Source organism: Neovison vison, chromosome 5 (genome assembly GCF_020171115.1).
Source record: "Neovison vison isolate M4711 chromosome 5, ASM_NN_V1, whole genome shotgun sequence".
NCBI classification, from domain to species: domain Eukaryota; kingdom Metazoa; phylum Chordata; class Mammalia; order Carnivora; family Mustelidae; genus Neogale; species Neogale vison.
The window spans coordinates 18,754,490-18,775,004 of NC_058095.1; the positions used below are offsets into that span (position 1 = coordinate 18,754,490).

Genomic DNA, 20,515 nt, shown 5'->3' on the forward strand with positions numbered 1-20,515 from the left:
CCCTGAGCTGTTACAGCTATACTCTGGCCTTTCCAGTCTTTTCTTTCCCTGGCATGGATGCAGTGTGTGCGGTGGCATCTGGTGGCTTCAAGACCTGCCCCAGCCATCCGACCCCAGCCCAGCCCCCTAGGTGGGGCCTTCCGCGGCCCTCCCAGTCCCTAGGAATCCATCCCTAGTTGCCCTCCCCCATCGCGGGAGGACGTGTTAGGGAGAAGCTTAGGCAGGCAACGATTGCACCATCCACGGTTTGAAAGGAAGTTGAGGAAGCGCAGGGAGGAAAGTCGAGCGTCCCAAAGGCCAGGACCCAGCAGCCGGACCAGGTCCCCAGCAACGCTCCTTCCACCACTCCTCGCGGGGCTCGGACCTCGGGCCTTCCACCCCCTCCCCAGCCCTGCCCTTCGATGAGTGCCGGCCCTTTAAGAAGCTGTCACGGTGGCGCTGCTGGCCCCGCCCGGCGGGGAGGGCCGAGAGGGAGGGGAGGAGTTGGTGGTGGCTGAAGCTGGGGCGGGCGGGGAAGGGGGGGGGGGTCTGGGTCTATTTTTAGCTCCGGGTCGGGTCACGTGACGGGAGTGACGTCTCCGAATGTTGTTGTTGGTGGCGGCGGCGAGCGGAGCCGGAGGAGCCGCCGCAAAGATGGAGGAGCCGTCGAGGAGGCGCTGCCGCTGCTGCCGCCGCCGCTGCTGCCGCCGCCGCCCGCGAAGCCGGAGCTCGAGCCGCAGGGGGTGAGCGCGCCGCACCAGCCCAGATCCCATCTCCCCCGGGTCCCCGCGACGCGAGGCGGCGCCCCCTCCTCCTGCCGTCGCTGCCCGCGGGCTCCCCGCGCGCGCGCGCGCCCGCGCCCCCCTTGCTTCCTCCCGGCGCCCGGTGCCAGCCGGCGCCCCCCGAGAGCATCGCCAGCCCGGGAGCCGGGCCTCGGGGTATTGCCCGCGCCCCTCCACGCCCCTCCCGTGCAGGGGCGCGTTCCCTGCAGGTGAGGGAGGGGCCCGCCTTCCCGCGACCCGCACCCTCAAACGGCCCGGAGCCCGGCGGGGGCTGCCTGATTTGCCCCTTCCGGGCCGCGCGTGTTGCGTTGCAGAGCGATCTGAGCCCTGCACCCGGATTCTGTGCAGACCCCTCTTCGCTGGACACTCCTTTCTTGGTACTCTGAGGTGAGGGGCGCTGCCCACCCCACAGCGCTTCCACCCAGACCTAAGAACGCATCCTTGATTTTGTGTCCTTGACTTCTGTGCGTGAGGAGGGGGCCTGCGGGCCCACCTTACTTCTCTTTCCCATTATTCTCACCCCTTCCCCAGTGAGGCGTTATTGCGTTTGCTCCCGCCCTCTTCTCCGTCTGACACCCTGGAGCCAGGGAGAGGTGAAAGCTCCCCTCCTTCCTGTCTGGGGTGGATGCCCCCCATTTTTAATCCTGGGTCCGTGTCTCATAAAGGCTGGGACACTGCTTGTGCCTTTCAACTTGAGGGAGGCTGCTTCCCTACCCCGCCCTTCTCTGTGGTGGGGGGTGGGGGTGGGGGGGAGAGGGGGTGATGAACGCTGGCTTGGCGATAAGTAATTAATTTGGGAGTCTGGTTGTGGGGCAGGGAGAAGTGGGGAAGGTGGGGTGCCCCATTTGGGTACCTGATGGTCACCTGATGCCCCCACTGTTGGCCTTCTGAAACGACCTGTGTCCCCAAGAGGAAGGGTAGCAGCTGCAGTTACTTTTGAGGGGGTGCTCAAGAGACCCACCACTCCTGACGGTGACCACTGTGCTTCTGGGACCTGGAATTCGTTTTGGTGATTGGGGGTGATGATGGTGATGATGGGGTCACCTGGGAGGGGAGGAAGGTGCCAGATGGGAGGAACAAAAGAAGGCAGAGGTTGGGAGATCCAGGAGTCTTGGCCAGAGGTGCTCCTGCCTGGACTGCCCTGCAGGACTGGTGGCGGGGGTGGCGGGGAGTGGGGGCTGGGTCCTGCCCTGGTCCGGTTTGGGTTCAGAGGACAGAGGTAGAGAGGGTCCTTGATCCTAGTTCCCGGCACCAGGGTCCCTGAGATGAGGGGGGTAAGTTGAGAGGCTGGGCTGGGCTGGGCTGGTGAGTGAGCCATGTTGGGGGCTGCTCTCTTCTTCATTTCAGTCTTCTTTCCTTCCTCTCCCTCCTAAACACAAAGCTTGGACAATCGTTGTTTGCCCCTGCCCCTTTTGAATCCTCTCTTTGCTGTGTCTCCCCTTGGAGTTAAATCTGACCTGTTTTGACAGGGCAGGTAGGGGTCTTTCTGAGTTAGAGGGGTGGGCCCCCGGTATCCCCACTCTGTCCGGTATGGGTGCCTGGGATCAGAGAGACACGTACCAGGTGCAAGTTACTTGGGGGCAAGGCTGGAGGACATGTTTTCCCTGTGACAGCCTTCCCTTCCTCCCCAGTATATCCACGGGAGTAGCTGGGCCGAGTAATGGGGGTGGGGGGGTATCACATGCCCCACCCACTCCAAGTAGCTGCAGAAACAAAGGTTTGCTTTTCCTTCCCTAGGGGTGGCATCCTAGCCCAGTGTTTGGAAGTGGGGCCTGGGGATGGGGGTGGGGGATATAGTTTGTGTTTCTCCATAAGGGGGAGGGGGATCAGCTTTCAGAGCTTGGGGGGAGTGCAGTCGGTGCCTAAGTACCAGCTGCTCTTTAATAATTAATTCTTCCTACTCACATCCCTTTGAGGAGGGATGTCTGGAACACAGCATCAGGCTCAGCCAGCCTGCTAGAGGACGCACTCCTGGGTGGGGGGGGGGGAAGAGACTGCGAGGGGGGGCGGTTCTTGGCATTTTGGGAGCCCTGTCGCTTGCTCATGAATGAAAACCTGATGCAGCCCATGAGGGGGCCTATTGTAGTCGACTTTGGCTAATTAAACTTTCTCTGCCTTTCTTCTCCCCTACCCCACCTCACCCCAGCCCCCGCCCCAGCCCTTTTTTGAATGGGGACCCTGTCTGGTAGTGCTGGGGAGGGGGTATGGGTCTGCCTGAGGTTTTAGGGCAAACAGACCCGGTCTCTGCCCTCTGCCTCCACCTCCTCCCTCCCTCCCCTCTCATTCCCCCCTCCCCTTTTTTTTCTAGAAATAGCAGCCTCCTCCATCTGGCTTGTGCAGATGCCTGGAGCTGCGTCTGAGCAGACAAACAGAAATGGGCCGATTGCAAAAATGAATTTGTCAGCCTGGTGCCTTTTTTCCTTTCCTGTTCTCTCCCCATTCCCTTAGTTTGAGGCCTGGACATCCAAGTCAGCACCCCCTCCTGGCTCTGATAATCCTGGGCTACTGGTGGCCCTGCCCAGGGGAGGTACCAGGTGGTGGAAGCTCTCTGGCTGGGAAAGTGATCTGTTCTGGTCCCAGGCAGGAGGGGTTGAGATGAGAGGTCTTTTGTGCCTTGGGATGGGATGTGTGGGTTTGCACCTCTCTGATGAGGTCTTTGTCACAGATCTCCGATTCTGGGCAATCTCAGTTCCCAGGGTTTGGTTCAGATGGCTCCCCAGGCCATCTGTGACCTGGGGAGGGGACCCCAGGCTGCAGTGCTCAGGGCTGGGGAGAAAGCTGCCTAGTGGCGCTGGAGTCCAGGTTCCAGAGAGGCCCTCGGAGGCCTGATTCCCCAGGAATGCTGAGGGAGTTTTTCAGACACAGATACCTGCGGGGCAGCACTGTGAACTTGTGGCCTTTGGGTCCTTACGCTGCTGCATGTCTCCCTTATTTGTCTGCCCTTCTCCTCCCACTTTCTGCCAGAGTTTTTATTACTCATGAATGGGGTGGGCGTGGGGGATTGCCCTACACCCCCCCCCCCCGTGTCTAGCCGTGAGCTTGTAGGAGGAGATGTACCCTGTTACCTTCATTCCGTGCCATTGTGGCTGGAGGTCTGACCACAAGAGCGGATGGGATGGGGACTGGGCTCTGGGGGGTCTGCCTGCTTAGGAGTCATGGAAGCCAGGCTGCTCACTGCTTTGGCATCTACCTGTGCTATCATCCAGCAGTGACATGGCCCTTGGCCCCTGAGTGCCCACCAAGACCCTCCTATAACTGTAGGCAACAGCGAAATTTTGGCAGCAGAGTAGGCACCAGATAACCCGATTTAACCATCCCCCTGTCCTTTTCCCCCTTCATGCCCCACCCCAGACAAGAATCTGTACCTGTCCTGATCAGGCAGTGAACTCTGCTTTGTCTCCCAGAGAGGCCCCTGTTCATTCAGGAGGCCTGATAGAGGTGTCGGCAGACACCCCGTGCTGTGGGGCGAACGGGGGCCCAGGGGTCCTGCTGTGTCCTACAGAGCGGGGAGGAGCGTGGTCTAATTGAATCCTGAGCCAAATGGAGTTCTAGGAGCCCCTCCCTTCCTCTTCTCTGTGGAGGGTGGTGAAGATGATGGAGGGGGCGTCAGAGTTGATCTTAACTTCCATTTTTGTACCATTGAGACTCTGCCCCTTCTCAGCGCCCTGCTGTGGAGGCGCCTTTCACTAAGGAGATGGGCTGGGCCACTCAGGCTGCTGGGAATCGTGGGAATTTCTGAACCTGTGTTCCCCAGCCCACGGGAAAGGGTGTGAGCAGGACTGGGCGCCAGCCCTGGGGTGGGCACGAGCTGATCCGCCTGCCCACGCGGGCCCTGCCAGGGCACCAACAGCCCCACCTGCCACATTCCTGAGCTTGGCCTGAGCCCTGCGCAGCCTCTTTTGTCCTTGCCCCATACCTGTGCCTGCCAGGAGCAGTTCAGCCCCTTCTCTCTGCCTCCTCCTAACTCCCTATCTGAGTGCACCTTTCTCTGCTACAGAGACCCAGCCTTGTGGGTGAAAGCAGGGGGCAGCAGGCCTAGGAAGGCTTGAGGTCTTCCGTGCATGCGTACGTGTGTGTGTGTGTGTGTGTTCGTGTTCCTGTGTCCCAGCCATGCCTGACTCCCTAGCTATTGGCTCCAAATGGACCGCACTCCTGGGAATCTTTGATGAGAATGTAAGGCTTAACAATAGTGAATCCTGCCAGGAGGTGGGGTTTTGGGGGTGGGGGGTGGAGAGCTGATTGCCCCTCCCCAGCTGGGGGAGCAGAGTCTGGGCTTACACATCTCACTCCTTTCAGCCTCACTGGATCACTCCTGCTGCCTCACTTTATCACTGGGTTTTGGAGGGCCTGCCTTCATCTGGAAGAGAATGAATGAGGTCATGTCTGGGGTGGTTCACGGGCCATTCAGGGATGGGCCCAGGTGGGTTCAGGCGTAGCGTCTGAGGCTGGAAGGCTAACCATGGGGCCAGAGGGAGGCGAGGAGCTGGAGGAGTGGGACAGGTTGGCAAACTCATGGTCTTGTAATACTGGGATATCCCCCACTACTGTATTGGTCTGGGCAGACACACCGTTGACACCTTTGTACAAACTGGGAAAAGGTGTCCTTTATTTTGGGTGGTCTCAGCCTGGATGACCCATGGATTGGCAGGCAAAGCCAAGGCTGGTGTTCAGAACTCCTTGCACAGGGCACTGTCTGTCCCACACACACAAAGTCCTGGGCTTGGGTCCTGGACCCCAGTCCGGGGAGTGCTGGATGTGGGGTACGTGTCTCTGCCTTTCTAAATTTCTGGAAACAGCATGGGTTATGGGTAGAAGAGAGGCGGTTACCTTCTTCCCTGGACTCAGTGTTGAATGGGGGAAACCAAGACAGAAGCCTATCACAGTTCCCGAGCCGGGTGGCACGGGGCTTAGGGAAGAAGGAGAAAGTGGCACTCCGCCTGAGGGTCCCCACCCAGGCAGTTGGGGCTGGGAGAGCAGTGTCTCCCTTACCTTCTTCCCGGGACTCCAGCCCTGCTTCTTCCCACTGCCACAGACAAGAGTTCAAATCTGCCTGTGCTTTTCTCCTTTTGTGGACACCCAGTCCCATGTCAGGCACCCAAGCGGGTCTGTAAGGTCTTCCCACCTGGCCGTGGACACTGTCACCTGAAAAGGATTTTGGGTGTGGCTCCTGTAGCCATTTCCCTTTCCTTGAGTGCTGGCAGCCTCACAGTTAAGAGAAGAAGCCAGGGTCTGGCCAGTGCTGCTGCTTTCCGCTGCCCCCCATGCCCCCACCAAGCCTGGGACAGGTGTCCCTCTTCTCTTCCCCAAGTGTAACCCAACAAGCCCCGAGGTCTCCTTCAACTCTCTCAGATTCCCGAGCTGGGGGCCTCTAACCCTGCTCCATCTCTCCCTAGGGATGCCGTTCTGAGTGCCTGACTGCCTCACCCCGAAGGATGGCCTCTGATGGGCAGTAGAGGCCAGCAGCCCCGGGCTCCTGTCCCGTCCGTCTGTCTGTTATCGTCTGTCTCTCTTGACATCACCGCAGCTCCACCCCTTCCCATCCCAGCCCCCAACGCCAGCTTCCTGTGGGCCCAGAGCCGGCATGAACTCTCCCACCGAGTCGGGTAAGAGCTGGAAGGCCAGAGAAGGGCACCCTGGGGTGGTTTTGGCTTCAGGGGGCTGGGTGAGTTTCTAGCCCAGGCCAGCTGACCATCGGGGTCTGAGCTGTAAGGGAATGAGGGGGTCAGGACTGGAGAAGCATTTCCAGAAAAGGAATGAGGCAAACCTGAAGTAACTGACCTGAGGGATAGAGCTGGAAACATGGGCTGACAGTCCAGCCTGGCCCTGGGAGGACCCAGGGTCCAACTCAGTCCCCATGCCTGCTGTATCATCGCGGGGACCTGCTGTTCCGGTTCTGCGCAGTCCCGTTTGCCACTACAGGCAGGCCTGAGAGGGGATATGTGTCCCTGGATGTCTCTGGGCCAGCCGAGTATGATGTTGGAAGGTTTCCTACAAGAGCTGAATGCAGCTTCCTTTTTGTGGTGCTTCTTATCCCGGTGGAGTTTCTCTCCGTTCCATGCTTTTTTCTTAGGGGAGGGTTTGCAGGGCCTTTGGCCTCGGCCTTTGCTGGGGTGTGTGGTACTGGGATGGGGGATGCGATGTCACGCTGATGGAGGAGTCTTGGCTTTCTCCTTTGAATCTGGGTGGACCACTCCTTCTCTTCTTGGGCACTGGCCTGGGGTCCCCAGACTTGGATCTGGGGACTTTGACTCTGTGATGTCCTGTTCCCCTCTGTTCCTAGGAGGCTGCCTTGTGCTGCCAGAAATAGTCCATGGGTGGGACTCCAGGCGGCTTTATGTATGGGTGGGTCTGGGTGTATGCCCGTGAGGATGTGTCCAAGTGGCCTGAGCTGGACCCTCAGGAGTTTCCCAGGAGGGTCATGGGTCAGTGTGGTCAGGGTAATAACTGCCTTCTCTCCCTGGCTGTCTCCTTCTGCACAGTCTTAGAGGGCCAGAGTCTATCTTGTTCCGCTTCAACCCCCCATGGCCCAGCCTGAACCTCCACGTCTCTTTCCGGAGGGATAGAGGGATATTTCCCTTTCTTTTAGGGATAAAAGAACTAGGACCTGGGGATGGAAACCAATTTGCAGGATGGAAGTGGCATCAGTGGGGGTGGGGGGTGCGAATCCAGGCTGCCTCCCATCTCATTGCTTCTCAGCAGTTTGCTGGACCTGATGCTCTCTCTTGGGGGGACCCGATGTGGCCGAGGTCCTGACAGGGCTCCTGGAAGTTCCAGTAGACTTAGGGAGGCTGGGAGTTGGTGGGATTGTTTGGCTTCTTGCCGTTTGTTTTGGTCAAGGTTATGCCCCCTCCTCTTTGTCTCTTTGGCATGACAGTGACATCCTCAGGCCACATAGGGTGTCAGCGGGTGAGGGCTGGGCCCTCAAGACTCCCCAGGTCAGCTTTGCCCAGGGAACCCCCTCCTGCAGTGTGTGCAGTTCCCCCTGCCTCTGTCCTTGCCTTCATTCAACTTGGAGGGGCTGTGGCTAGGAGTTAGACACGGAGAGGTTCTGGGGGACTACAGGGCTGGGGGGGAACAGGCGGTCAAGCTCTGACCTCCTCCTTCCTCCTCTGAGGCTGGTCTGGCCAAGGGAAGGGAGAGGCCTGGTGGGTTCTCCCCAGTCCCTCGCCCCCCTCCTGGACACCGGCCACCATGCCAATGGCTTGTTTCCTCTGAGCTACTGTGCTGACCTATCTAGGGCCACCTACAGTCACACTGAGCCTGGGTCAGACCGTGGGCCAAGGGAACAGAAACTGCCCAGAGGCATCTGATGATGGCTTGGGAAGGACATTTCCCAGCTTTGGGATTTTATTCCCTGAACAGGGAAAGGCTACGACAATCCACTTTGGCTAGATGAGGCCCCTGGATTGCCTTACCAGATGCTGGTGCTTCAAGGTCCTCTTGCAGCCACTTTGGCCAGGGCTGGTGAGAGTATGGTGGTAGATGGAAGGGGGGGGTGTCCACCTGTGGCTCAGAAACCCCCGCCCCTGCAGTGGGGCTTATAGATAGAGCTGGTCTCACCTCCTGGCTGGCTTTCCAGCTCCCCCCAGCAGGGGGAGATGCTGTCTTCTCGTGTTTGGGAAGGAGGGTGAGGAGGAGGGGGCCAGATACCCGTAATTGCATTTTAGGCCTGCAGAGAGGCCTGGGGGCTGGGATCCTTGCTTGGGGGCAAACCCCAGAGGCTCTTCCCGTCCAGTTTCCCTGGGGCTCTGGGGCTGCCTCTCCTTGTGGAGGGAGAGCTGCTCTGGGCCGGGGAGGTGGCCAGCTCCCACATAGCTCTCCTTTTTGAGGGGCCCAGCACCTGCTATTCCCAGAGCTCAGAGTGGCATCTGGGCTGGGGCTGCCGGTGCCCAGCGCCTGGCACCAGCCTGCGGTCCACGTGCCTTTGGACACCACAGAAGGAAGATGAAACCATAGCCGGGCAGATGGGTTTTGACTTCACGATGGATACGCTGACGGGAGCGCTAGGAAGAGCACCGGGCCCTGGGGCCGGGGGAGAGGTGGGAGCAATGAGAATGGGTCGTCCCCGGGACCTGGCTGCCCTGGCCCGGAGCACCTTGCACGCACCCTGTCCTACATCCCTGAGACTTGCTCCCCTATCCTCAGGCCACAGAACAGCGTCCTTCCCTGCCTCCCTCCAGTTCTTTCAGTGTGGGAGCTTTCCGGCTGGCAAGTGCCTGAGTATCCCCAACACGCCCAACCCGGAGCTCAGCCTGCGGGGAAACAGAAGAAAAATAGAAGATGGTCCATCCCTGCCCCCCTAGCAAACGAGTCAGTCAGAGAGCAGGTCCTGGGTGAGGGGCGGCAGGCAGGGAGAGAAGTGTACTTCTGCGGCTCCCCCCCGCCTCCCCAGGGAGTGGGAGCTGACTGACTTACCTCTGGGCTGGGCTACACGCCAGCATTTGACCTGATTTGCCTCTTTTGCAGTCTTGGGAGTACAGGCGGAGGCCATTGATGGGGCTGCCTCTGCTTCCCTGAGGAGGCTGCTCCCCGGTGTCTGGCTTCTCCTCAGGCCAAAGGGGGCTCAAAGAGGAAGGCTTTCTTTCTTTTTCTGGAACTGGTCATTTCTGCTCCCCTCTGTGGGATTGAAGGACAGACAGAACCTGCCCCCTGTCGGGGCTCAGACTGGAGGAGCTGGCGTGGGCCCTGGGCCCTGGGAGCTGGGCCTGCTCTGATCTCTGCCCTGTCCTCTGTGCCATTGCCCAGGAAGGAGGGCAAGAACAAGGGCCGCTGTGGGAGCCGGTTCGGCCGGCGACAGGGCCCCAGGAGGTGGCAGCCAGGTTCCTTAGCCCCAGCGTGGGAGGGGAGACAAGCTTCATGACAACACCGGCCTGCCCAGCACCTCCCAGCACGCTCCACACTTTCTCTCCTTCCCTTTCCCAGGAAGGAGGGAGAGAAAGTAGCTGCCCCCTCTGGGTGACCAGAGAAACTGGGGCATGGGTGTGGGGTGGAGCCAGGAACCTCGGCGTCCTGCCTCCCAGCCTCGGGCTCAGGCTCTGCCTCGGAGCCCCCGGGGACGGCAGGCAGCCAGCCCCGAAGAGGAGAAAGTGGGTCAGTGCGGGCATGGGCCGGGGGGTCTGGGAAGTGGACTCTTGGCATCCCGTCTCCGCTTAGGTGCCCCCTGGTGCACCTGTGCTCCCTGCAGATTGGGATCTGCTCCGCCCTCCTCTTCCCGCTTCATCAGTCGAAAGTCCCATCCAAGGCTCAGATGGGATAGTCAGAGGCAGGGTCAGCCCTAAGGGGATGTGAAAGAGGCCAAAGTAGGTGTTCACGTTTTTCTGGGACTGGGTTTCAGACGACAGGGTTCAGCCAGCACCTGGGACGGAACCTGGCACCTGGCAGCTCCCGGGCGGTGCCAACGGGCTCCAGCATGATGGGCCTCCAAGGGCAGGAGAAAACTGGAGGGCAGGCAGGCCTGATGGCTCCGGGGCCCTGGGACAGCCGGCACCCCCTGCTCTACCCAGGGCGCTCCTGGGCCAGCCCTTGGATTTGTAATGGGCACGAAGAAGACTTGCTTTCTTCTATTAGGTCAGGGCCTTCCCCCAACCTTTTGTACCCAGGAAATGGTAGCCTAGAAGAGCTCAAGAAGCCAGCTTTGGGCTCTTCCCCTCCTCTACCTTTAGAGGGTTAGGAGGCCCGAGGCCAGCCTCTAGGAAGGGAATGAGGTCATTGTGGCCTGGAGGGGGTGGTGCTTGCTCCCAGTGGAGCCCACGCACCCTGTGCTTGGTGGGTGCTCTGGAAGATTTGTGGGATGACCCTTGGGAGAGCTGGATGGCTTGGGACGGAGAAGATGAATGAACCGCAGAGAGAGGCTATAAAGCAGGAAGGATTGAGGTTAGACATTAAGAGGACTTTGTATCTCTCGAATCTCAGAGGAAAAGAAGACACTTGTCCCCACCCCAGGTCTTGTCTCTAATTCCCCTGGAGGATTCTGGGAAGTGCATGGAGGATTATCTGGCTGTCTGGCACTTTGCTTCCCACCTCGTGCTGTTACCGGAAGTCCTGACGTTGCTGGGACCTGCCCTGAGCCCCAGGCTCTGACCACCTCTGGGTGCCCAATCCCCTGGGTGCTCCTGTCTTCCCTTACCAAGGAGTTCTTTTTCCTTGGGTTTTTTGCTGCTCCGGGTTCGGGGGGCCCTGCTTTTGAGTCACTGTAACTGATGACTTCTCCTCCTCCAGAACAGGGCTCCCCTGCCATACTCTCATGTGCCTGGGGCAGGCAGAGAGAGCCGGGACAGGGCTAGCCAGCCCTTCTGGTTGCTCCCAGCGTGGGTGGGTGGAGTCCTGAGCTGGGAAGGGCTGCTGCCTCCGGCTTTCTGGGGCGGTCTTGAGTCTGCTGCCCATCACCCCGCTGGGGGGACCTTGGTCTTCCCTTCTCTTCCTCTTCAGAGAGTCTGGTCAGCCAGGATGAGGTTGGAGCGGGAGGTCGTGAATGAGGTCCCCAGGCCCACCCCTGGGGTGTCTCTCAACTCCAAACCCCCACGGGGAGCACTGCTCCATCACTATTTTTCTAGAGTCTACCATGGCAGAGAAGCTGAGGCTCTGGATCTTTGTTCAGGTCCTGTTTCTCATCCCCCACCTCAAAGTACATCTTATCATAGAATATCGGCTAGTCCAGGGCCTGGGAAAGTCCACTTCCGCCACCTCCCCTGTCCCCGTGGCTCCCCTCACCTGCCCCTTTGCCGTCCTCTCTGCCTGGCCGGAGAGCCGGCTGGGAAGATGGGCCGCGGGCGCCATGGCTACTGTGTCCTTGGTTGGCCAGCTCCTCCAGGGCTCCCAACAGGAGGGTGAGGTCATCCAGTCCAGGGAGAGGACAGGTGTCCCTGGCTCCATGCCTGGAGTTGGGGGCAAGGAGGGGCCAGGAGGGGGCTCTAAAATAGCAACTGTGACATCAGGAAGGGGGGAGGGGGACCCAGACCCAGGAATAACCAGGCTATTAAAAGGCTCCAGTGAGGTCAGGGGGCCAAGTGGGATCTCTGTACCAGTGGGAGGCACAACCTGAGGAGGAGGGACGAGCCAGCAGTGGGCAGGGTAGGCGGGCATCACCGGTCCTTGTGGGGCCCTAGCCTGAGGTCCCGTCAGGGCTCCAGGAGCATGGGCTCCTGTGCCAGGTCTGGAGCTGGGAGGGAAGGGCTGGCTTTTATCAGCTTCCTAAGTTCTTAGAGGGGCTCCAGCCTCATGCCTGTGTCTCCTGGGGTGCTGGGGGTCATCGTACCTGTTCATGGAAACCCTGGGGCAGCTTCATGTGTTCCTTTGTGTAGGAGGCAGTGGGCTGTGGTGGTTAGCACTCAGACTGGAGCCTCAGACATCCCGGCCTTACCATTTAAGCAGCCGTATGACCTAGAGTGAGTGACTGCATCTCTCTGCCTCAGTTTCCCCACCTGCACCTATCTCCTGAGGTCATCGTGCAGAGTAAACGAGGTGATGTATGTGCTGTTGCTAGCGTCGCCCCTGGTATGTTGCCAGGGAGGAGCTGTGTGTGCTCCCACAATGGGCAGGTGCTCCCTGGTCCCCTTCTGTGGTGAGGGCCAAGGCCTATCCGGGAAGACCGCCTCTGCTCCCTGGATGGCAGCTGAGCAGCCCCTGGAGGTGACACCCTTCCAGGGGGTAAGGGTAGGAGGGACCCCTGCTGCCCCGGGGTCTCCCTTCTGAATGAGGGGGTGGGGAGGCACCCTCCAGCTCTTGAGGGAGGACAGAAATCAAATCAATTCCCATCTGGCTGGTAGGAGGGCTCCGGGGAAGATGTGAGGGTAGGGCAAGTGGCCCTGTCTGCCACCCTCTCCCAGACCTTTCTGGTTTCTTTACCTGCTCTGATGGCGAGAGGGAATGTGGAGATTGAATCTGGTGTTTGGGTCTCTGGCCCCTCGGATAGCACCCGAGCCGGTCCCAGACACATGGGTACTCTGGCCTGTGTCCTTCCCCGGCCCAGCCTCCGGCCACCCGGCTCTATGGCCTTGGCCCCGAGTGCGGGCCCTCCCCTGGCCCCCATCCCCCTGCCTGGCGCTTCCTCCTGGGGTGGAACGCGCCTCCCCCCCACTGGGGCCTCCGCCAGCCCGGGCTCCTGGGCTCCTGGCAGCCAGCCGGCGGCTCCCTGAGCATGCTCCACCTATTTATAGACAGGGCCCTCCCCCAACTGCTATTTCAGTCTCCTGCCAGCTGCCGGCGGCTCATTCGGGAAGGAGGAGCAGGGAGCCAGGCCCAGAGCTGTCACCCAGGGCTGGGAGGGAACACAGAGAGCCCGCCTGCCTGCTGAGCTCCCCTTCCTGTCCCCTGAGTGCTCAGCCATATAGCCCGGCTCCGGGGAGCTGGGCAAGGCCCGCGGTCTGATGCCCCTCTAGCGGAGAGCCGGGCCTGTAGCTCTGGGGCCTCCTGGCTCCTCCTGCTGCCTGGAGCGCCCAGGCCGGATGAGGCGCCTCCCCATTGCCCGGGTCCCAGCGGCAGTGGCCTGGGGGAGCCCCTGAGCAGCGAGGGCCCCGCCCGACCACCTTTCCCTTTGGCCGACTCACGCCTCCAGCGGCCCCCTCCCGCCTCCGGCGGCCCCTTCCCTGGCATGCTGCTGGTGCCCAAGGCTCAGGGGCTCGTGGAGATGCTGCAGACCATCTATGAGACGGAATCCTGTTTCTCAGCAGATGGGATGTCAGGCCGGGAACCAGCCTTGGAAATCCTGCCTCGGACCCCTCTACACGGCATCCCTGTGGCAGGTGAGTGCCTCGGTGTCCCCGCCTGCCCTCTGGCGTCACGCATCCTTGTCCCCGGGGCCAGGCGTCTGGCTCTAAGCATCGCCCAGCTGGGGTCCTGCCTGGATCTTTGTGGAGGGCTTTGCTGAGAAGATGGGTGGTCAGGGGAGCTGGGCTTCCTGAGGTGGGCTCTGTGGCTCTCCCCGGCCTGACCCTGCCTTCCCCGCCGTACCCTCCAGCCACACTGTGCTGCATTCGCGAGTCTCTCTGGTTTCCGGCAGGGTCGGCTTAAGCTGCTGGGGGCCATGGATCGCTGGAGGATCCTGGCCTAGTTGGCACTGTGGTCGGAGGGGAGGAAGTGGGTCAGTGACCTGCCTCCCAGGGGCCCACTTCCCAGGTCCGGGCAAAGGAATAAACTAGCTGAGGATCCACAAGACTAAAGGCGACCCCAGCTCCTCTGGCTGGTTTCTTGGGGAGCATGTGGCTTCTGCAAGTCTCCCAGTCAGGAGTTCCCAGGGAATCAGATGTGATGCAGGGTTAGGTAGGGTTAGGTAGAGGCTGTGTGGTAGGGTTAGGAAGAGGCTGGCAGCTGGCATGTCGGGGGTCCTGGCTCTCTTAGCTTCCTCATCTCTCTGTCCCTCAGGCCTTGGTTTCATCCCATCTCGTGATGGCGAAGGAGTGTTACTCCAGTTCATTTGGGCTTGAGGACCCCCTGGTCCTGCCACCTTCTCAGCAGGGACATTTTTGGTTCTTGGCTGGGGGTGGGGTCCTCCAGAGATGGGCCACTCCCTCCCTCCCTCCCAGGAACCTGTTGGCAGCATCGGGCCGTTCTGGCACAGCCTTCCCACTGGGCCGGCACCACGAGATGCTTCTTTTAGGGAGGGGCCTGCTGGACCCTTGCCCGCTTGGCCCCTCCTGGCAGTGGCTTGGCACTTGGGTGTGGGTGACTGTGTGCCTATGTACTGGGAGTCTTGGCCTCTGGATACGTGGGTGGGGGTCCCAAGCTTTGAATTGGGAGGTGGGAACTGTGTGTCTCTGCAGGTGCCTGTGATTGGCTCTAAGCTGTCCAGGGATAATGTTGCAGCTGGACTAAGATGCGTCAGAAGATAGATGTTTTGGGAAATTTTGGAAAATCCTTGGAATAAGGCCTGCCCTCTGCCTGGGCAGTGATGACCACAGAGTCTCCTAGGGTAGGGGCCTAACCTTAGGAGCCAGCCCTGCAGGGTGCCCACACAGGCCCCGGGGATAGGGGCCTAACCTTGGGGGCCGGCCATGCGGGGGACCGACACCATCCCCTCGGAGGAAACGTAAACCCAGAGCTCTAGCCCTGGTCTGGTGGAGTTGGCAGCTCTCAGTTCTAAGCTCTAAGTGCCTGTGGACCCCTGCCTGGAAGCCTCAGAGAGCTGGTCCCCTGGAGGGCAGAGGACTTGACGGACAGCTCTCCCCCATCATGCACATTTCGGTCCACGCATCCTGCCCTTTTCCCCTGCTGTCCCTTGCCTCCCAGCAGCGGCTGGCAGTTGGTCTGAAGTTGCCTCCTCAGCATGTTCTCTTATCTTCTTTCAAGTTAGACCCCAAAACCCTCACAGGCTGGATCCCTGCTGCTCTTGTCCCTTCCCTAAGACTGCCTGTTCCTGCATAGACCTCCTCTGGGCCAGCCCTCTCTCCAGATCCCTGTGTCCCCCCACCACACACACACGCGCACACATGCATTGCCTAGCTTTCTGATCGGCGGTGTGGTCCATGCCGGCAGGAGGGAGGTGTGAGTCACCTCAGCGGCTCCGGGAGAGGGCTAAGAATGTTCCCCCTGCGCAGCTCTGATGCTGTGTTTGTGACGCGGCTGGGGACAGATATAGGCCTGGAGCTCGGCTGCCTTGTGTTTTTTTTTTTTTTTTGGACTCTGGAATGTAAATAGATGTTTCAAATAGAAACGCTTTAACCTTTGGGTTAAAAAAAAATCCACCCCGGATAAACACGGCCATGAGGGCCCAGGCAGCCCGGTGTTCCCCCCCCGCCCCCGCCCGCCTCCTCTCCCTATCTCTTGATCAGTCTCCAAACAGGAGGCCGAAGCCTATGGCTAAAAAAAACAGGTGTCCAGGAACGCTTCTTGGGCAGTATGTGTCGCCTGGTCTCTCTGGCCGGAGAGGCTGGGGAACAGGGCTTTCCAGGGTGGCTGGCTGCTTCACCAGCAGGTCTTTGGAACTCTGTTTTTGGGCCATCCTTTGCTCCCTGAGTTGTCTGTTGCTGTCTGTGCACGCCGTTGTGGAGCACAGTGCCTGGCGCATGGATAAATGAAGGTTGCTTTGAAGGGGCTGGTGTCCAGGGCTGAGGTCAGGATTCCTGGGTTCTACTCTGGGGCTTGGCCATCTGGGTGAGCAGACAGATATGCTGAGTTGCCCCAGTGGGTGAGCCAGAGCCTTGGCAGCGGGGAGCCCACAGGGGCTGCAGGGCGCTCTGTGCCGTCCCTGCTCGAAGAGGGGAACCAGGCACCGCTTTCTTCTAGCCCCATAGAGATCTTCCTTGACGGATGGGATCTCTGCCGGACTTTTCTGCAACAGCCCACCACACAGCGGGCACCCCCATCATTCAGGCCTCGTTGCGGCTTGGGGAGCCTCGGGGCTCAAGTTCCTGTGTGGGATTCCCCAGGACACAGTGCTGGGGGAGCCCGTGTTTCCTGTGGGCCCTGAACGCCCCTGTGGCCCGGACTGGGCAGCGCCGATACGTGCATCGTGCAGGATTTTAGGAGCAGACATGGAAGAAGAGTCTCCTTTTCCCAGTGAGGGAGGGTGTGAGTCCTGCTTGTGCCAGGAAAGGAGGCTGTGAATGCTGGGAAGTGCCATGGCGTTTGGGTTCGGTATTGGGTTTTCCCTTGGATACTCTTGCTCATGTTTTTGGGGCCGTTCCAAGCTTGGCTGGGTGTGTGGGCGTGTAGGTGGAGGGGTGTGGGGAAAGTAGGAAGGGCGAGGCTCAGGTGGGAAGGGAACTAATTATGTCCTAAGCCACGAGCATATCGGGCTTTCCTTACCTTGTCTCTTTTAGGAAGGTTTTATTAGCCATGTTGTACAACTGAGAAGGATCAGAGAGGTTAAGGAACTTGCCCAAGGTCAGAGGGTAAGTGACAGCTGGGGTTCGGATTCAGGTCCACACAATTGTTCCTTTGTGTACGTTTTTGAGAGGTGGCCCTTCTTCTGGGGAGGGTGTACATCTTCATGCCGGAGCAGGTGGCTTTGCCCTTGAGGCGTGGGCTCAATTTCAGTCCTGACTGGCCCCTTGGGTTGGGTCTCCTTGTGTAGTATACAGTCTACACGACCTGTCTTAGTGCCTCCTGCGTGTAAGCATCTCCGGAATAGAGACCAGTGTGGTTCTGTGTGTGTGTGTGGGGGGGGGCTTCTGAGCTCTCAGAGAGGAGACTTTGTTTTCTGTGAACATTGGGGACCCCTTGGTCAGCGCTGTCCCTCCTGCAGGGATTTCAAGGGAGAAGGGACCTTGGGTGCGAAGTTGAACACTCCATCCTGATCAGACCAGCTCCCCTGCCCCCATCCACTCTTCTTGTGTTTGAGACCCTCAGCTGTCCCTTCCTTGCTGTACAGCTGCCAGACAGGAAATCAGATTAACTGTGTCCACACACACAGCTGTAACAGCTGTCAAGTTGGCAGCAGAAGTGCGTGCAGCCCGCCCACCCGGGGACACCATGAGAAAGAAAGTTCTCAAACTTTCAGTTGCATCAGAATTACCGATTTTACATATACTGAATTTATATATTAAAGTGCAGAGCTCCAATCCCAATCCTGGCCCCCCCATCCCCTGAAGGGTTCGGATTCTGTAGGGCAGCCCAGGAGCCAGCGTTTTGGACATATGTCCAGTGACTCTGATGCGAATGGACTCAGACCGTGCTGGGGGTAAGGGCTATGTGGACAGAAGTCGGGCGGACACAGTCATGGGGCCTCGCAGCCTGCCAGTGCATGTCACCAGCAGCCCTGGAAGGCCTGGGCAGGCTCTGGGGCTCCTTGGAGCAGGGTGGACTGCGGAGGGAAGAAGGCTGTCGCCCCAGTCAGAAGCACACCCAGCCCCTAGCAGCCTGGCGGCCTGCAGAGGGAGAATGTCTTGAGACGCTGGGCAGCCCGTGTCTCAACCCCAGCTGGGGGCCAGATTATGGCAAGTGGCCAGGTGACCAGGTGGGCAGGGTGCCCTGCTGGAGGCTGAGTTGCACTTGGGGAATGGAAGCAGAGCCCCTGGCCTGGGGCCCCTGCTGTCCACCCCAAGTGTGGAGTGGACAGTCCCACCAACAGCTGCAGCCTTTGAATGGGTAGCGTGCCTTTTAGCTGCCTCTAACTGGGCACCCTAATGTTCCCTGGAAATGTCTGGGCTGGGAGAAGTGAGTCCATTTCTCCTCCAGATAGCAGCCGAGGTCAGTGAGTAACTCTCTCTTCCTCAGCGAGACACTTCGTGCCTTCCAGCAGGCGTCCACACACCTGCTGGCTTGAGGTCCTTCAGACACATTGTCTGCCTCAAGGTTTCTGGGGGTTCAAACCACCCAGCCCCCTTCTCCCCTGTGCTCCTGGGCCCTGGTGTGCTGGGGGCCTAATGGATGCCCTCTCTAGATCCCTGCATCCTTAATGCAGAGTTTGGTTCCTCTCTTCATCTCTCATTAAATGCAGGAGCAGCCATCATGGTTTCTCCTGGTGGTTTTTCTGTTTGTGTTTTTTTTGGTGGTTGTTGTTTTTTATTGGGAGGCTATTAGAGAGAAGACCCTGTAGAAGCCCTAAGTCCTCTGCCTCCTTTCCAGATGATGTGGACAAACCTCTTTCTTTCTTTTTTTTTTTTTAAGATTTTATTTACTTATTTGACTGAGAGAGAGATCACAAAGTAGGCAGAGAGGCAGGCAGAGAGAGAAAGGGAAGCAGGCTCCCTGCCGAGCAGAGAGCCCGATGTGGGGCTCCATCCCAGGACCCTGGGATCATGACCTGAACCAAGGGCAGAGGCTTTAACCCACTGAGCCACCCAGGCGCCCCAGGGACAAATCTCTTTCATTGTGGCCCCCCGGCCTCTGTTGGTTTGGGAAGCTGAATTGCTGATCAGCAGGCCCTTCCCGCTCAGACGTTCTAAGAGCCTCTGAAGTTGATTGCACTTTGCTTCTGCCTTTCAGGAAGAGGGGCCCAGGAAGATGTGGGATGGTACTGGAGAGTGAGCTGGCACAGGGAGGCTAGAGACCAGAGAAGACTTTCTGACCGCTTGGGGTTGGGGCCCTGAGAGCACGGAGCCACACTCGTGCGCATCTGTGCTAAGTAATGCTTCTGAGGGACCCGAGGGAGGCCGAGGCCTGTGGGCTGTGCTGCAGAGGACGGGGCAGCCCTTCTGGGATGTAGCGAGACAGGACAGATAGCCTGGATATGCTGTGGTCAGCGGGAGGCTGTTCCCAGAGATCCCTGCTCGAGCGCAGGGATCTAGCTGCTGGCTACCCCAGGGTGTGTTGTGTGGGGCGCGCGGGCCGGGCTTTGATCAGGACCACAGAGCGACCTTTGAGTGATCTGAAACCAGAGAGCTAAGGCCTCCCTCTGGCTTGGAGTAGTTCTAAGTATTTTTTTTTTTTTTAAGATTTTATTTATTTTGGGGGGGCATACAAGTGGGAGGAGGGGCAGAGGGAGTGGGAAAGGGTCAAGCAAACTCACCGCTGAGCAGGGAGCCGGATGTGGGGGCTTGATCCCAGGAGCCGGAGTTCATGACCCTAGCTGAAGGCAGATGCCCAACCAACTGAGCCCCCCAGGTGCCCTGAGTTCTACGTATTTTCTTTCCTGAACTTGAGAAACATTCTGAGAAGTGGTCCAGACTGCCAGAGGGGTCTGGGACACACACAGATAGCAGGAACCATTAGTAATCGCCCTGACCAGCTACCCCTGAGATCTTCCTGGGCCTGGGGCCAGGCTCTCCTGGGAGTCCTTTCCTGAGCCTAAGAGCTCTGGGAGGAAGGTGCTGGTCTTACTCCTGTTTCACAGATTGCCAGCCTGGAGCACAGAGAGGGGCACAGGGCCTTGCGCTAGGAAGTGGCACAGCCTGACCTGTACCCGGGCGTTTTCTTACTCCAGGGCCGTGGCTCTTAACCATCACGTGGTGTGTGTGAGCTTGCGTTACGTGAGGAACTGCGAAAATTGCTAGGTGAGAGTCCTCCCCAGCTTGCGCATGGGGAAATACTGTCTGAATTGTGGTAGAACCTGTTGAGCCTAAATTGGGCTCCCTAGTCACGTAAGAGCCCAGAAATAGATCATGGGAAACCGTCCTTGGTGGGGAGGGGTCATCTGCGTCACGGGGAGGAGTGAGAGATGCTGCTCCCTGCCTCCTTCCAAGATCCCTCAAGGCCAAGGAAGGGACAAGTTCCTTTTCCCATTCTCCAGAGGGACAGAACGAGGGCGTTGGACATTGAAGGAAGCTGGGTACCGCCCAGCCTGTGGAGGGAGCTCTTCGGGGCTCAGGTGCCAGGGGAAGGCTCTGCCTTCCGGGTGGGCTGGCAGCATGCTGCTCTCCAGAGGGCCCGGTTCCATAGGTTGCCCTGTGGTGGAGTCAGGCTCTTAGCTAAGTGTTCAGAGGGTGTGAGTCCCCACTGCATAGCTGGGATCTTCTGCACAGTGGCCCAAGAGGTTTGGTTTCTTCGTCTGTGCACAGAGGGGCCCGAGGCAGGTGATCGCAAAGGCCTTTTTCATCCTCTCCCCTTTTCAGCAGGGTAGTTCCTTTGACCCAGGTCTTACCTACAGAGGCCTCGGGGTTTTTTTTTTTTTGTCCTTTGTAGACTTTCCAAATAGCTCAGTGCACCCTTGGCTCTTACTCTGCATACCCTGGGTCCCTTCCTTCTGCCCTAGCCCTCTGTGGTGTGCTCCAGGGAGCAGGGTCTTTAAAGAGCTAAGCGTTAAGCTGTTTTGGCCTGTGGGGCAGGTCTACACACTGGGCTGGCCCTTTCATCTCGGGCTTCTCCAGGGGTGGGTCAGAAGGCACCAGTTTCCCTGTTGCCAGAGTTTGGGTTACAGGGATTCTGGAACTGGTGATTTC

At 59.2% G+C, this 20,515-nt stretch overlaps 1 protein-coding gene across 5 annotated transcripts in view; it reads left to right on the forward strand.

Moving 5' to 3' along the window:
• Window positions 1-608: 608 nt before the first annotated feature.
• Window positions 609-20,515, forward strand: part of HDAC5 (histone deacetylase 5) — a 36,618-nt gene continuing 16,711 nt past the window's right edge. The window contains exons 1-4 of one of the 5 annotated variants that reach the window (XM_044247805.1): window positions 609-722; window positions 6,155-6,364; window positions 12,062-12,221; window positions 13,430-13,501. In XM_044247805.1, the coding sequence (XP_044103740.1) occupies window positions 13,435-13,501 (67 nt within the window). In that variant the 5' untranslated portion in view covers window positions 609-722; window positions 6,155-6,364; window positions 12,062-12,221; window positions 13,430-13,434. Of the gene's footprint in view, window positions 723-6,154; window positions 6,365-12,061; window positions 12,222-13,335; window positions 13,502-19,575; window positions 19,631-20,515 lie in introns of those variants that run through there. The other 4 variants (XM_044247802.1, XM_044247803.1, XM_044247801.1 and 1 more) reach the window with 4 other exon arrangements.